The 17,604-nt window shown below is 39.5% G+C and overlaps 1 protein-coding gene across 1 annotated transcript in view; it reads right to left on the reverse strand.

Moving 5' to 3' along the window:
* Window positions 1-17,604, reverse strand: part of LOC105938917 (exostosin-1a) — a 121,668-nt gene that overhangs the window by 30,953 nt on the left and 73,111 nt on the right. The window contains exons 4-5 of the mRNA XM_036147587.1: window positions 13,163-13,282; window positions 6,350-6,482 (exon numbers count right to left, since the gene is read on the reverse strand). Coding sequence (XP_036003480.1) covers window positions 6,350-6,482; window positions 13,163-13,282 — 253 coding nt within the window. The remainder of the gene's footprint in view (window positions 1-6,349; window positions 6,483-13,162; window positions 13,283-17,604) is intronic.

A 17,604-nucleotide genomic window follows, 5' to 3' on the forward strand; every position in this document is an offset into this window, starting at 1 on the left:
GGACTTATATTTTATTATCGACTAAGATTAGAAATGCATTAATCTCCAATAGCCAATGATATAAAGCTTGAACTTCATATTTGTAATTGGAGTGCACTTCAAACTCCTTGGACTTATTCAGCTTTTAGTGACTTAACAAATGAAATGTTACGACATCACTAACTGGTAAGTTTTTGTACAATTGAGTTCATCCTTACACAAATGGAACAAAATAAAATTAGTGTTTCAGATTTATCAGACATTTATTGCAGTATTAAGAGGCCCCCGAACTGCATCAGCATCATAGACTGTACTAAAAGATGGATGGCACAGCCCCATTCACACCCGATTTAAACAAAAATGGCATCTGAAGTGTTAGAAATGTTTGCCACATCCCGTTTCTTTCTTTTCCAGCTTTGGAGGACTTTTGTTTTGAACCTTACTAGACCCCCCGCCCGACACGGACAAGCTTTAACGTTTTAAAGGTCAGACAGGATAAAGATTGATCTACTTGGCCATAATGTCCAGAAAATGTTTGGAGACTTTCCAAACTGAGAACACGGAACCGTGTCCAGGATAGTTGTGGCAGCATTATCCTCACAACGACAAATCTTAACTACCTTCCTCTTTCAACCGTTAGATCCTTGACACAATTATGCACCCTGACTAGACAAAGCATAAAGAGGGCAAACATTAAGCTTCTGAAATGGACCTGACCTCCAAACAAGTAAAGATTTTTAGGCCCTGCTTGAAACGAGGCCCCAGCCGGGAAACAAAGCGCATCAAATCAGCTCCATCACTTCTGATAAGAGGTCAGATATTGATCCAGGATGGTGGCTGGACATCGGTGGTTGACACAAAGTGTCTGGTTTCTCTGCAACATTGTACAGACAAATATCCAAGACCAGAAATAACTCTTTCAATTCAGTCATTTTCAAGTTCAAGTTCAAGTTTCTGCACTTTACCATGGTTATATAAACATATCACAAGTATTTTAAAAGTCCTCAAACAAGTTGAAATAAATATTACACATACTTAGATGTTAGCTGGCTAAACAGTTTGAAAACACAAGTGTCTAAATTTCACTTTTTCACCTTCTTTTGTCTTCAAATAAATGTGGTAAATTGCAATGAATTATTTATCAAACAATGTGAGTGGATTCAAAACACCTGACGGAGCTCTATAACCAAAATGTGACCGGACTGGCATTTGAAGCCATGACTTTGCTAAGCTCTCATTCAGTCTCTGCTCCATGCTTAATCGTCAACAAGGTGATTTTGACATTGAGGGGTAACCACTGAGCTATATAATACGCTGGAGTGCTGATTTTGCCGAAAAACTGAAGTCGCTGGCCGCCATCTTGCTACTCCCTACACTCACAGAATCCCACAGGATTTGGTTGCAACAACAAGCAGTTTTCTGGCTGTGTGAAAACGTTTCACAGGTAATTCTACAGTCAGTGGATGTACTAACACTATCAACTACTAGGAAATTAGGTGCTGAAATATTTTACATGTTATTCATATTAAATATATATGTATATATAAGTATGTGTATATGTATATATGTATATATGTATACATATATGTAAATATGTTTTTGTATATTGTTATTTATATATTTATAAATATTAAACATATATATTTAAATTAATAAAATGCAAAATATTTCAGCACATGACTATCTCAGTACTTGATATTTTTAGAATAACATAAAACTATATGGCATTTGACATTTTAAAAGTTTAAAGCCCCCCCTGAACATGAGAAAATCCTCGTTATTCGATGCTGTAGCGCACATATTCCCTAGTTACTGGGGGAAAATTGGGAGTACCAAAATGGCGGCTGGTGGCTTCAAAGCGACTCGATCAAACAGATGGCGATTAGCACTCCTGTGTATTTTATAGCTCAGTGGGGGTAACAACAACATCGTTGGCATAAAAAAACAAAGTGTTTTTGCTTTCTAACATTTAACTGTAACTAACCAGCTTAGTGCACTGGCGGATCCTTAGGCCAATATGTCTGAGCAGCAAGTCGAACTTTTTCTTAGTGCACGGCTCGAGTTGCAACTGCTTTGCCATCACAAGTTATGCAAAGGTAGCAGAGGGAGACGGGTGAACACGCGGCACTGACGGCGGCTTATTCCCCGAGCCGCAGCGACAGCAGCAGAAATGGTGATTTACTGCGGAGGCATAAACAAAACTGCTCCATCTCTCGCTCTGTCCCTCCCTCCTCTCCACCTCCGAACCCGAGTGTCCACAATTCCTGCGAGGAAGACAAACATCGATCTGAGTTACGGTCTCACTCCACGGGGAATTGCTGCGGTCGACACACACCCACACCCACGCGGCCGTACATACGCCGCCTGCAGCTTAACATTTCTGAGCCCCGCTGCCGTCTGACGCCATTCAGATTCATGTTACAAGACATTAAGGCATGTTTTAATTTTTTTTTTTAACTACCAGATATGCTTCTGACATGTCCACTATATGTGAGAGATGCTTTGTTGCACATAAACAGGGGGATTTCACATAAATAGTCAGCATACAATAATATAGATGCTTCTGTTAGGAAACAAATAACTTTCACAGAAATATGCTGTCAGGATTTCGCTGCTTTCTTTCTTTCCAACTCATAATCTATGATGTGTTTGCGGTTGCCCTATAGAATTGGAATAACCTTAAATCAGTAACCTGGGGATACTGAGAGGCCGTATCGAGGTTGAACACATCCACAAGCAGATTGTTCACTTTTCCTCCTTTTCTTCGCGTCTCACTGCATGCACTAAACAAAATAAACAACCGATTAGTCCTTGACTTCAGACTTGCTTGCAGGAGCATGGGTATTTTATGCCAAGGTCCTTTCCCGCCTGTTTGTCTCCGCTGGTGGGCGGTGGAGGTGGACCATGGTGTGCCTCCTGGCTCCGGCGGCCCACGCTTCATTACTTTCCCTCAGAGTGCAGACTTTCCTGAGAAGAGTGAGCGTCTGTGCATTAGGCTTCCTGTAGTTTTCCTGGCCAATGCGGCAAACATTGACTTTGACCAGATGGAGTGCAACGAGCTGCCCAAGGTGAAGTCACACTCTTCTTGGCCTCTCTTCTCGCAAGAGAATGGCACTTCCACTGACCCGCTCCAAGACTCGACTGACGAGCCGCGGCTTCATGCGACGCAAATCTTTATACGTTATTTGGTACCGCAAACAGTGACCGAGTCACACATGAGCCGCACTTTAAGTATCTCAACGGGGCGAGGGGAATGTCCTGAAATTGAGAATGAGCGCAACGACTGTTGGTGGTGCAAAGAGAGACAGTACACAGCCGTCTGGATGAAAATGCACTCCTGAAATTATCACTCATTACAGCCATATTAAAGAGAATACCATTTCTAAGAACAAGAGACTGGGGCCACAGTCCCCACAGGCTCACCACAACTGGACGATAACCAATTTGAAAAATGTTGACTGGGTGACTTTGCGTTGGAGCAGCAACTTTCAGATAATGAGGTCAGCAATTCTCACCAACATCTGGAAGGCATGGATCCACAGGTTCAGGCTGCTGGTGGTAGTGTCAGGGTGTGGGGGATATTTTCTTGGCACGCTTTGCAGCCTACGAAGCTGCACCAACTACGTGATGCCGTCACCTCAATATGGACCAAACTCTCTGAGGGAAGACTTTCACATCTTGTTCCATCCGTGTAAGGAAGGATCAAGGTAATTCTGAAGACAAAAGGAAACCTCTTGCCTAATGAAGTGGCCCGTGAATGTAGATTTAAACCAAAAGCAACAGCAGTGTGCCTTTGAGTGCACTTGAATGCATGCATAATAGTGTTGACTTAAACAAGGCTATAATGCCTCATGCTTTCCATTTTGTACAAACAAAGCACAATGGCAGGAGTTGGATACTTTTTGAAGTTGTCCTAATTTCAAGACTAAAGGCTTATGGAACAACATGCTGTAGATATTCTGGCTCCTGTAGCAGGTTTCCCCTGCTTGTATAGCAGTTTTTTTCTGAAGAAATATAGTCCTATAAACTGGGGCATGTTTTTTGCACAAGCTTGATGGGGGGATAAGAGGTTTGTTGGTATTGAGGTATAACCAGGAGTCTAAAAATAGTCAGAAATACAAGTGGTATGATGTCTGTGTTACCAAAAAAAAACAAAAAAAAAACGATAATCTGACATTTGTTTTTGTGTGAAAGGTGTACTTCCTGTAAGCTTTCACTCAATCCTTTTCTTCAGCTGTATCAGTTTTTATGATACCAAATACAATAATGTGTTCATTTTTATTAGTTGGATTAAAAATTAATGCAGTTTTTTTTTCCTGACAAAACTTCTGTAAAAGAAAATTTTGCCGAATTCAAATCACTGAAACTTGGCTGGTTGGTGTCAGAAATTCACAAGAAGAGCGAAGTAGTAGAAGCTAAAATTGAAATAAATGAGGCAACATTTTAATAATAAAAGTACTAAATTGATGTGGGGGAAAAAGGATAAACAGGGAATCTTTTAGCAGTTCAACCATAAACTAGGAGAGCAGGGCCCTAGTGTCAGCTCTGGGTGCTAAGAAATCACAAAGCAAAAAAAAAAAGGAAAAAAAAGTGAAAAAAAGAAGAAAAAAAAGAGAAAAAAAAAAAAAGAAAAAAAAAAAAAAAGAAATCACAAATCAAGTCGGCCATGTTGGCTTTTGTAAACAAAGCTGGTAACAGGGACCGTTGTCCTTACAGATCATTATACAGAAAATCAGTTTTGGACATCTCCAAGATTAAACAATTAGAAACGTCCATGGCATAAGAGGCCTTTTGAGTTTTTTAACAGATCGCTACTGATGAAATGTACCGACTCGCCTGTGTTTTTGCTGTAATTTTTCCAACCAGCTGCTTGGACAGACAACCAGTCACCTGTGCATGACTTCCCTGAGCTCGGCCCACTTTTACACCAGTCAGGCGTCTTGGAGCAGCGACTAGCTTACTCAGCTTCATAACAGTGGTGGGTTGACTTCAACCCTCCCCACTGTCTCAGTCCTCACAGAAAACACAGAAATGGAGAAACACATCGAGCTTCTTCTTGAAGTGTCTGCTGATTGGATGTTGGAAGGAGCCTGTGATGCATTAAAATTAAAATGTTACAAGCACTTCCTTCTGAGTTCATGCACATCTTGAAGCAGTCTTGGTTTTGGGGGACAGGGACACTGCGTGAGCCAAATCCCAGGACAAAGTAAGGCTGACGGCGATCGTGAAAAAGAAACAGCAGTAGTGGAGGCAGGCAAGAATAGAAAAAAAGAAGGCCTGGCTGGATATTGTAGAGGTTCTGTGATTTATAGAGATTACAGAAATATAACACTCCCCTCCCTTTACTTCATGTAAACCTCTGGATCGGATCTCCAGCTCTATTCAGACCTGATATACATTGGTAGGCTGACTTGTAACAGAAACAAACTTTATAAGCAACGTGGTCGTTCCACAATATCACTTTCAAAGCGTACCTAATGCTTATCTATTTATTCATTTACTGCCTTAATCACTTTGTTCTTAGATGGGATTTTCAGCCTTAAAGCTGCACTAAATTGCATGCAGTTATTGTGCACCAGCGCAGCCTGCCTCGGCAGTTTGAATTCAGAAAACTACTGTTTTATCAGTTATGATAGAAGGTTACGTTAAAGTCAATACAGAACACAACGTGCATTCAGGTGCACACTGCAGCGTGACACTTTCTTAAGTGTGCATGGAAAACCACTCGGCTGTCAGATCACATGCTGTGGAGCTACTTTTACCCTTGTGTTCGTCTCGCCGTGCCTTTAAGGCAGTGGAACAAACGACAGAGTGACTTTCGACGTAAGTTATCCAAAACTTTTATCAACTAACATTTCACATCTCAAGATGCTCTGCAGGCAACAACCTATGCCAGCAGGTGTCAGAGTTGTACCTACTGGGATGTCACCAGAATGACTTCACATAGGAGACGCAGACTTTTACTTAATTACATGCTATTATAGACTACAGCAAAACAACATATATATTTATAGCTAACCTGCCACCAGAGAGGCCACAGAGATAATAATGCTTTATGAATGTGCTTTATTCACTTGAGAATATGAGAAAAATCAGGATTTTTCTGAAAAAATTTGTAGTGCAGTCACATATGTAAACTAAAACTACCATAAGATTGAATTAAATGTTTCCTGAGCAGAAAAAAAACACTTTTTGTCTCCTTTTGCTGGAGTGAAACTCATTTTCTTTACAAAGAAACATATTTTACTGACTGATGCGGATAAACTTTATTGATCAACACTACTCTTGAGATTTTATGTCATTTGAGGACTGAAGTGGTTGGCTGTTCCACTCATAAGCAAGAAGACGGCGTCACATTATCAGGACTTACCCAGGATGGCATAGTAAAAAGGGAACTGAGCAGGGTCAGCTGAGAACTGTGGCAGCGCAAAGAGACCACCGGGTAGGGAATTCCACAGCAGGTGATTTCTGGACACGTGAGACTCAACTCGATCCCGGATGATCTGGGGGAGGAGAAAATGTAAGTTAGCGATTGTCCAGACAGAGTAAAGAACTAAACAATTCCCAAAAAATACTAAAAAAAGTTGCATTAGCTCTGCATTTCTCTTACAAAATGGCTCATTTGGAAGTGAAACAGAAACAAGCTCGTATGAGAGGAAGGACATTTATTATCTCATGTAGGCAAACATAACCCGCCCAGCAGATTATAGTCAATAACTCAAAGTTTTAATATATGAACTAAAAGCAACCAGCTGTTTGGTGACATCTGGTGCTTTGGGATGTCTCTGCGAGGGAAATGCTTCTCCTTCACAATGGTGTCGGTTTAATCCCAACTGGAGCCGCTCATTTGTTATAGAGCTAATAACATCCATCTGGCTTGTTACCAAAGGTCAGGACACTTGGCGAAATGTTGAGAGCCAGCTCTTCTACTGGCTTCACAGGAAGATAAATGACACAGTTTACTCCAAGCACTGGATTCACAAATATCTTACAATGTTGTTGTTTTTTTTTTTTACTGTAACTATGCAGCTGCACATAACATTATTCAACCCCCACTGCAAATGTTTAAATAGAGCGTATTTAAGATAGTGAAAAATAAAACTAATAATACAGTTTGTCCTTGTTGAACACAATATCCTATTTTCTTATTTTTAATTGACTCCTGCCATCTCCAAAATATAAGAAATTACAAATAGAATGATTTATTAAAGCAAATTAGCTGTGGCTTTAAAACTAATAAAGGACTGTATTGGTTGCATCGGGTCTGCTGAGATAGAACGCCTCAAACACCTGGGTGTTAACAGTCCATAAAGGCGGTAAACATTTCAGAGAAGAGATCCTTCTCTTGCCTGGTAAAGGAAGGATGAAGCAGATCCCGAAAAGACCGCCGTGTCGAGACTAAATCATCATCAGTGTCTGCTTTGCTTCCTCCACCTTTGAGGTGTTTCCATGCTTACTGTGAGGTCTAATCTTTTTGTTTTGGTTCCCACCGAAAGGCTCCTCCCAGACGGACCAAACCTCATCAAGGTGTCCAGCAGACATATGCTATATTTCCAAAAGTACATGTTTACACCTCTTGACATACATATGAACTTCAGTGACATACCATTCTGAATCTATTGGGTTCAGGATGACGTTGGTTCACCCTTTGAGAAAATGACAACGTAAGACTCTTCTGGGAAGGCTGTCCACAGGGATATGTTTATGGGAATTACTGACCATTCCTCCAGTCAGTGCATTTGTGAGGTCAGACACTGATGATGGACGAGAAGGCCTAAATCTTCAACTTTCCACTTTAATTCATCCCAAAGGTGCTCCATCGAGCTGAAGTCAGGACTCTTTTCTGGCCTGTCAAGGTCGTCCACACCAAAGTCTTTCATCTGCAGAGTGGACAGCGGCACAGGAGTTAGGGAGTTTGTTGTGTAACAGGCGTCACCGGGGGATTGATGCCGGTTTGATCCCCGCTCTGACCATTTCAGTTGTCAGAGTCCTTGGGCAAGACACTTCACCTGCATTGCCTGCTGGCGGAGGTCAGACGGCCCAGTGGCGCCTCTGTCAGCCTGCCCCAGGGCATAGCTCAGGGCTGTCAGGGTGTGAATGGGTGAATGTACTCATTCTACAGAAACTTGCAAAACTCTGTGATTTTCGTGCCGCTGCTCTACTGCATCAGTTTACATGTCCAACCACTTCATGGCTAAGTTGTTATCAATCCTAGTCGCTTGTACTTTGTTATTATACCACTGACAGCTGACTTTAGAATATTAAGGAGCGAGGACATTTCACAACTGGGCCTGTTGCACAGGGGAGATTCCTAACATCGTTATCTGAGCTCATGAGACTGACCCATTCTTTTACAAATGTTAGTAGAATTGGTCTGCATGTGCAAGTGCTTGATTTATACACCTGTGGCAATAGAAGTGACCGGAACACTTAATTTCGATTATTTGGAGGGGTGAGCAAATCCTTTTGGCAATATGGTATATGTCCAGATCTCCACTCTGACTGGCTCCTCCACCCCATCTATGGAACATTGGGCTGTTTCATACCAGCTGTGAGATATAATCCCCCCCCCCCCAAGTTCTGGTTCTGACCAGAAGTCTCCTCCTACAGGGACATGTCCAAAACACATCCATAGGAATGTTTCCAGTAGATATTCTGAGCTTAACCGGCTCCTTTTCAATGCAGTGGAGGAACCAATCCCAGCACTTCCCAGTTATCCACAGTCTTAGTGCTTTTTCCTCTTAGTGCTCAGCAGGAATCCAGCCTTCCTGCTGAAGAATCTCCTTCTAATCACTTTTTATCATTGATCTAATTTGCCAGTCATCACACACAGTTTAGGGGTCTCCATGAACCCATAAGATCTTTTCTCCTATACAGTTTTGTCCCTGTTAGGGTCTCTTGTGGCAAACTGATTCTGGGTAATTTGACAGATTGTGTTGTTAATTTATTAACCCTTATGGTGACTTCATGATCAAACACCCTAGTTGCTGCTCTTGAACCAGGCACTGGCTCAGCCTTATCAAGTTAAATGGGACCTTCTTCCTTTAGATCCACCGCAAGTAGGAGACACTGTGAGCGTGTAGACTATAGTGTGGATTGAACTTGATGATACTGGCTTTAATTATCAATTATTAATCTAACTTTCTTTTATTATCAGGTATTTGTAGTATAGCATAGCAGTTAAACCACCAGAGACATTGACTTTTTTTTTTCATTTATATTTAAAGTCTGACCCCACCGTCTCCACTCTTCTGTGCAGAACTGGCTCTTTAAGGCAGCCTATCAAACACAAACATAGAAACACACCCACTGTTTGAAACTAAGTGCCAGGCTTGCTGCATGTGGGGTACTAAAGTTATCAACAACGCTTCATTACACCCATTTAGCCTGGTGGCACGCTGGCTCTGGGGTTCTTAGCACATCTGGCCGGCAGTACATGACTGTCAGTGGGCATCTGTCTAATTTCATACTCTGCTGGAGCCGGGCATTTGGTGAAGTCACCAAGGTCTTTGTTTGTGTAACAGAAAAGCTGCCGTCTCAGAATCCCCTTGTTAATCTGAGCGTGTACGATAACCTTTGGTGTTTGATTTGCTCAAATATTAAAAGTTCTACAAACCATGGATCAATAGAGCCTTTTTTTTGACTGTTTCTATACAGTTAGTGACTCTGGCGGATGGCACACTGCGAACATTGCAAAAATGGATTTAGAGACATACATGCCAACACATGCAGTGACATTCCATACTTTCTAAGACTTCTCTATAGTCAAACACATTCTCATTCTACTTTTAGGTCTTTAAAGGTTGAGGTTGACTCCAGTTCCTGACTGTAAGTATAGTTTTTGGAAAAACACTTTGTGTGAGTATATATAAAAAATATATAAAAAAGTTTGAGTATATATACATCAATGAGACACCAAGTTGATTGCCTGAAACTGATAAAGAGTGTTCAACTCAACATTACAATCATTGTCAAATGAGAGATTAAAAAAAACAGAATGATTTTGAAGACCTTACTTATCCTGCATCCTGATGATGTAGTTCTCTTGGCATCCTCAAGTCATGACCTTCAGTATGCATTGAAACACTTTGAAGCTAAAAATAACAATGCTTAATTTTGCATTGTGGTTTTTATACTTTCCCTCGTTTTATAAATAATTTATTCACCAGGAAATAATGAAGTGCTCTACAAGGAGTCAGTTTTGGTTTCAAATATAAAACACAAATAGTTAAAAAAAGGAAAACATAACATAAATGTCAACTGTCCTTTTTAAAGGAACAACCATTTGAATCTTTGTCATTCTAAAAATACAAAAGAAGAGTTTTTCCTAAATTGGCTACAGGTACGTAGTTATTGCACCATAGTTACTAAATTCAACATTCTGACATAATTTTGGTTGCTAATATTTAAATTACAAACGCGCAAATTACCTTTTTAGATAATTTTATTAGTGTTTTTAGATACATTTAGTACACTTTTACATTTGGTAATCTGAATTTTAAGTTAGAGGCAATACTTTGCAGAAATACAAAGTAGATCCATCCATCCATCGACAAGTCTATTGTAAATTCTGTTGATTTTGAAATTGTAAAACTAAAAAAAATAATGCAGCATGCACGAGTGATCACCCCGATCTTTCTGCTATAATAACTATGATGCTGCTGTGGATGCTGCGGATAAAGAGCGTTATTGTTTAATGTGTTCTGGGATGCAAAGGGTCCCTGTGGACTCAAGCAAGGCTGCAATGGAGTAATAAGAACAGAATACAATAAGAAGAAGGCTCTTACAGAACATCCCAAAGAAACAAGCTCATCTTGTTCACTTCAGCTGGTTAGGTCATTCAATGAGGCGTCTAGTGGCTCTCAAGCCTCGAGGAGACATTTATGCTCCTTCACACACACACACACAGGCACACACAAAAGTGATAAGTGTTAATTTGGTACTGTTGTAGAATGTTTTATCATACTAAGCCAACCAAAAGACATCTCTGGGCAGAAAAAAAACAGTGTTGTGATCTGTAACATTATGTTGACACAGAGCCAGGCTACAATAGTCATCCGGCAACTCGGTACATTTGATGGCATAAGGGAGGCTTTTCTCCTCCTTGCGGCGTAACACAAAATATTTTATTCTCACAATCTGTCCTTAAAGATAATAACAATAGAATTAATAAAACAGTTAAATAATTTAGGTATTTATTCTGTCAGAACAAATTTGGAAAAAACAAAATGATTGTACTGTAAACTGGATTAATATTAAGCGGTTGTCTTTATCAGGATTTGAAAAAGATCAAAGTCTGTTAGGTTTACTCTCACACTGTAGGTAATTCCCTGGCTTAAAATCTGTCCGATCTCTTATTGGAGTTAATGTTTTATTCCTATAAAACAATTTGCACATGTTAAAATGTAAAAGTTTAATCATATATAAGTTTTTTCTATTTTGGGCTTCTCTTAAAGGAATTTAAAGAGAATGGCTAAATTTTACCCCCTACATCAGAGAACAGAGTGAAGTACTACATTATTCAAAAGCAAGCCACTTACAGCATTATTGGTTTGTTCTGTATTTACAAAATAACATGCCATTAACATATTTAAGTAAATGTGTACAACTCATTACTATATTTAGTTAAGGCCCACTAACTTCACTGACCCGGTAAAGAAACATTCAGACTGTTTAAGTCCAAACAGATACCATACTCTGCTAAAAAAAAAACCTATAAAGTAGGGTTAGAGTTGCAGCTTCAGGACTTATTGGTTAATTACTGGTTTATTTTGAATAATTCCAAACTGTTTTATTATAATTTGGGGATTTTGAGACCCAGATAAAAACGTTCCAACTGAATCATGAGCTTGACCATTTTGCGTTTTTGTGGTAAAGGCAAAAGTTCATTATGTGCTGATGAACTCTCATAAAATCCTACATTTTTGTTCTGTTGCATTTACAACAGGCAGCCGAAACATTTTGACAAACAGGACAGCAACAAGTTCAGCAGCGTAAGACAACCAGGGGAAACTTGGCAGAGCATTTAGCAGCTGGTTTAGACCAACACAAACTTAAAACATGGATGCGGAGATAAAACGTTCAATTTAAAGCTCAAAGTTTGACATTTAGCTATGTGCAAAAGTGAGGTATCAGTGATGCAACAACCCATTGCCTACATGTCATTTAGATAACTTATCTATTAAGGCAGCTGCTTCCATAATAATGCATCTCTCCCAGGTCTAGACTGTGTACGGATTTGGATTCATCAGTATTTTGAATAAGTAAAGCAGAGGGATTTATTAACCTTTGTGCTTGCAAACATAATGATTGCGGCAGAAGTTACAGCTGAGAACACGTTTAAGTTCTCCGGGTCGATTCATTTCTTAATCAGTTCCACTTTTGTACTGATGCACTGCCAAACTGTCACTTCCAGCAACACGTTTTGCAGGCGTAACCAAACAATCTTATTTATATTGTTAATAAGGGGAATATGAAAGGAATCTGACACCAGAGTGCAGACGAGATGAGACGGTAGCTATTAAAGCTTCCATAAAACCTTAGCAGGTCCAAACACTGACCACCACGCAGCATTTATGCATCAACGGCACAAACCATGTTCCATTGTACTGCTGTTCAGTACAATGGATGTACTATTCAGTACATTTCCATGTTACAACTCCTTTGATTGCTCAAAAGTAACAGAAATAAACACTTTGTGTGCAGATTGACTCATGATTTACATCTTTTAAACTGAATTACTAAATTAAAATAACTTGTCTCATTTCCTGAATAAATTGTGCTGTCAATTGAACAAATAAGATAACATTGGGCACACAAAGGAAAAACCAACTGAATTCATCTCTTTTTCAGTTTCTCTGGTGCCATTAATGCTTCAAAACCAACAAACCTTAAACAGGATCAGTCATTGGTCCCGTTATTACAGAGAAGCTCTGGGATTCCTGCACATCAGAGCAGCTTTTGGTTGCAAACAAGAAAACAGAGAAGTAGAATTCCTCCTTTGGATAAAAACATAACTGTCACCTGGAGAAAGTGCCTCTGAGGTTCACCTGTCCAAGGTGATGCACGCCCAGCGGCGATGTACAGTACAGAACAAGATGTTGCAGCTGAGCTGATTAGATGAAGCCCTTCTGACAACCTAAATCCACAAACTCTCTTCCAAGACCATTTTCTGCAAGCTTACCTCCAGAGTCGTTAAGACTATTTTGGCTACAGAGGAGAAGTAGGCGTCCCAGAGGAACTGAGTCTGCTGGCGGAGAGCCAGGATCCTGTCACGGCCCACGGATCGGGTAATGGAGGGAACCTGGAGCGAGAGCACAGGAGGGCTGTTCAGATGACAGTGGGATAGATTAAGTTAGAGTTTAAACAACTTTGAGTGAAGGGTGAAAATCTGGCAGGGTGGGGGTTGGTGGGGGGGGGGGGGTCAGACAGGTAGACAGGTGGAGGAGGCATAAGTAATTTAGTGGAAAGCAGAAAAGATTAAAGGAAATTTGCCCCTCAGGATTGTCCTTCCTCTAATTCCATTTTTCGTCCATCATTCGGCTTCTCCTCAGGATAGTTTGTACTGTATTCAGGGTTACAGTAAATATGAAGGAGTGCTTTCAAAGGTGGGGGTTTAGATGGAACTGCACATCTGGTTATCATCTCATCTCACCAACAACAACATCCTTATTTACCGAACCTCTTTTGAAACCTGTGACTGATATTTGTCAAATGTTCCTGCTGAACATATCATTGATTTTTTTTTTCTTCCTCTCACTCGTGTCATACTGTGACATGAGTGACTGGAAGAAACAATTTATTTTTCAATCTCCCGGAAAATCAACGGCAGCCTTCAAAGTTGGAAAAGCAGCAAGAAAACCTTTTAATTAAAAAGCAAAAAAACTAAGGCTTGAGTCGCACATTGCAGGCCATCTTTCTTCTGTCCTGTAATAATCAGAAAAAACGAAGGCCATCAAGAAAAAGAGAAAACAAGAACCACATTTTAAAGCCATTATTTTTTTATTTTTTTTTACCCATTTAAGTTTGTTGTAATTTCCCTATCTTTTTAGATTCTTTTAGATTATCCAACGTTCATCTTGGATTGTGTCAAATTCAGCTTGGAGTAAATTTAGCTCAAAGTATATCCATAACTGATAAAACAATAACAATGAGAATAATAATAACAATAACTATGAAACTACATTTAATTGATAATGCACTTTACATTACCAAACTCAAAAGTGTTTGGAAAAACTAAGTAAGAGAAATAAAAATCAGAAATGATTCAGTTAAACTGGAAGTGTGGTGCTGTAGTGTGTAGAGAGAGCAGATCTAACTCTGTGAGGCAGAGACTGGGAGCCAAATGAGGAAATAGAGGACTGGAGTAATGTTGCCATGTTTTTAAGTTTTTGTTAGATTCTGGCAGCACTCTTCTGAATAGACTAAAGCTCTTTTCACTGGTTTGAGGTGTTTGGTTAGGGCTTTTATTTAGACTCAGTGACTTTGTTGCTAATCAACATCATACTCGCACATTTTAACAGATTTTTGAGCGCATTGTGCCACATAAAATCAGTCAGTAAGCACAACTGTAATCATATATAAGGCGCACCGGATTACAAGGCATACCATCATTTTTTTTAAAAAATGTAAGGATTTTAAGTGCACCTCATAGTACAAATAATACGGCACTCAAAGTCCAATAATCAAGCAACTAAACCAATAAACTGTACATATAAACATTTATACACATTCACATGTGCCTACACACATCTACATTTACACACTTAATATCTTCAGCCCATGGCACACATGTTCACAACCATTGGAGAAGTATGCATACACCCATTTTTATGGAAGAAAGAGGTCTTGTAGAAGTGCTTAGTGTGAAACTCGTAAGTGAGATGGTGGTCAAACTGGACGTCGAGGCTGGTGGTGACAGGAGAGATGGTATGTCCTGATGTCCTGAGGAGAGGAAGTGATGTTGGTTATAAGGACTGAGGAGAGCTGATCAAAAGTGCCAATTAAAATTGCTTCAGTTTTAGAGCTGTTCAGTTGCAGGAAGTTTTGGTGCCTCCATGCTTTTTTTCTCTTCCAGGGAGTTCATGAATGTGGACATTGATTGCGGGGTGCCATGGATCAGGTTCAACATGAAGAGTCCAGGCACTTTGTGGCAGCAGGATGTGGAACCAGATCGACCATGATAACAGCTGATGAATGGTGAGCAGGGCAGGCAAACTGAGCGCAGGTTTTAGAAGGTTTACGGTTGACATTTGATGTCGTCGCTTCCTTAGACTGACGGGCAGCTGGTAAGCTGAAACCAGCAGACACTTTACGCCCAGATCAACAGAGACCATCAGGCCGTGTTGTCATAAGGCCATTCATTTTATTGTTCCAAGTAAAACCTTCTCACTTTAATGTTAACCTTTTGTAAATATTTACAATTATACAAAAATGTATTTGTATTTTTGTCAACTGATATTAATTTAAGTAGAGATGGTTAGTTCTAAGACACCACATTCAATAGATGTGAAGTTGGGTATTTAGTAAGAAAATTAATTCATTAGACATAACTGGACAAAACTCTGATGGTGGCAAAATGTGATATTACATGTTTAGAAAATGTATAAACAAGCATTAATAGAATACATACACCACCTTAGCTAAATTGGAACTGGAAGCAGTCGGTTTGCCAATTTGTCTTGATTTAATTTCATACGCAAGATAACGGCATTAGTTCTCTAAAAAAAACTAAATGCTTAACATTTAAAGCGACAGTACATAACATTCTTACCTTAATATGTCGTATTCTAAGTCCCTGCGATGGCAATTTAAGTGTTTATGAGCTGATCACGGGGTGTGTCACCTCCCCCTACTGTCTTTGAGTGGAAAACCCCACTTGTGACTTTCTGTGCCACAACCCAGTGGCTCTGTTGTTCTTCCAGTGGTAAAGACAAACAGCTTTTTGGTAGCCCAATGTACGACCATAGGCATAGTCACAAGCCCCTTGCAGTGCTACTCACAGGTGATCTACATTATATATCTATATATCTTTAGACTTTTAGCTGTTATACACATCTTCCAGCTGCTTTGAGAGTGACAATGTATTGTAGCTGTGGGGTGCGAGGCCCACGGAGGGCAGTCAGCGCTTACAACAGTGCTATTTTCAAAGGGTCCTGTAGAGGAAGAACCACTTGAAAATTACTTAGTGCTACTTTAAATGCGAAATGATGGGCCTTCTTTACAAAATGATACCAAATTATGAGAGCAAAGATGTGGTGTTGTTTAAGCTGCCTCTAACCATCATTAGACAGAAATTAGCCAGCTATGTCCTACAAAGATTTTTTTTTTTTAGTGTGATGACATTGTTATAGAGGCGCGTTGCATTCACCAAAGAATAGAAAAATAGACACCTTATCTCATTATTATTATTATTAGATCAGAATAATTATGAGAGAAGATGTCATAGTAACAAGAAAAATGTCACAATTAAAAGATAAGATGTCACAATTATGAGATCCGTGTCTCATAAGTAAAGGATAATGCCTTTTGAGGTGTTCATTATCAGAAAATGGACGACAAGGAGGCTTCTGCGAAGTCCATTAATTTCTTATAAAGGACACCTTGAAGGGCATTATCCAGCTTATACCATGGTCACTTATGAAATAAATAAATATTAAATCAATTATTCATACTTTAATGTTTAAACTTCACTGTTAAAATCATAAGTTTTTCACAGGAAGCGGCTGAGAGAACTATTTAATATTTGTCGTTATGACGCCTTGCCAAGGTAATCAGGGTCAACTGTCTTGCCGTCACCAGCTCAACGTTTGATCCAGCGCAATAATTTCAGGCTATTTGACCGGAATTTTTTTATAGGTGTCCTGTAACACTTTTTAATGAACACCATGCAGCCAATCAGAATCAAGTATTCACCCAGGCCGCAGGATAATTACAAGTTACCTGGAAAAGTTGTATTTACTGGCCACTGCTGAAAGATACCTGCACAATGCTGAAATATTAATTCTGTGATGATCAGGAAGTTCTGTGGCTCCTGCATAGAACTGTCATGAGTGACTGTATGCATATGTGAAGAGGAAGGAAAAAAGGGAAACAGTAGAGAAAATGAGACCTTTTTTTACTGTTGTTGGTTGGCTGGGGACCACGAGGGAAGGAGTTCACTTTTCCTGTAGTGTTGACCTACGTCAGTGATGACTATCCTTAAGGTTTCTCATAATTATGAGAGATTTTCTTATAATTATGAGATTCTGAACTAATAATTATTTTTTTCTCATAGTATTGAGATCTTATATTGTAATTATGACATCTTATCTTGCATTTATGAGATGTTTCTCTCGCAATCATGAGTTCTTATATTGTAATTATGAGGTATTTTCTCATAATTATGAAATTTTGATGTCGTAATAATGAGATAAGATGTTTATTTTTTTTTCTGTGAATGCAATGCGGTTCCATACATTGCTGACAAACCAATTTGACAAGAAAATAATGACAGACATGAGCCATTCGATTTTTTTTTATTGACTTATAACTGCTGTTTTATTTGTTTTAACAAATAAAACTGTGAAGTTAGAAAGGTTATGTCCTCCCTGTATATTCTTCTTCTTCATGTTTTACCACCCACAA

Source organism: Fundulus heteroclitus, chromosome 15, assembly GCF_011125445.2.
Source record: "Fundulus heteroclitus isolate FHET01 chromosome 15, MU-UCD_Fhet_4.1, whole genome shotgun sequence".
Taxonomy (NCBI): Eukaryota; Metazoa; Chordata; class Actinopteri; order Cyprinodontiformes; family Fundulidae; genus Fundulus; species Fundulus heteroclitus.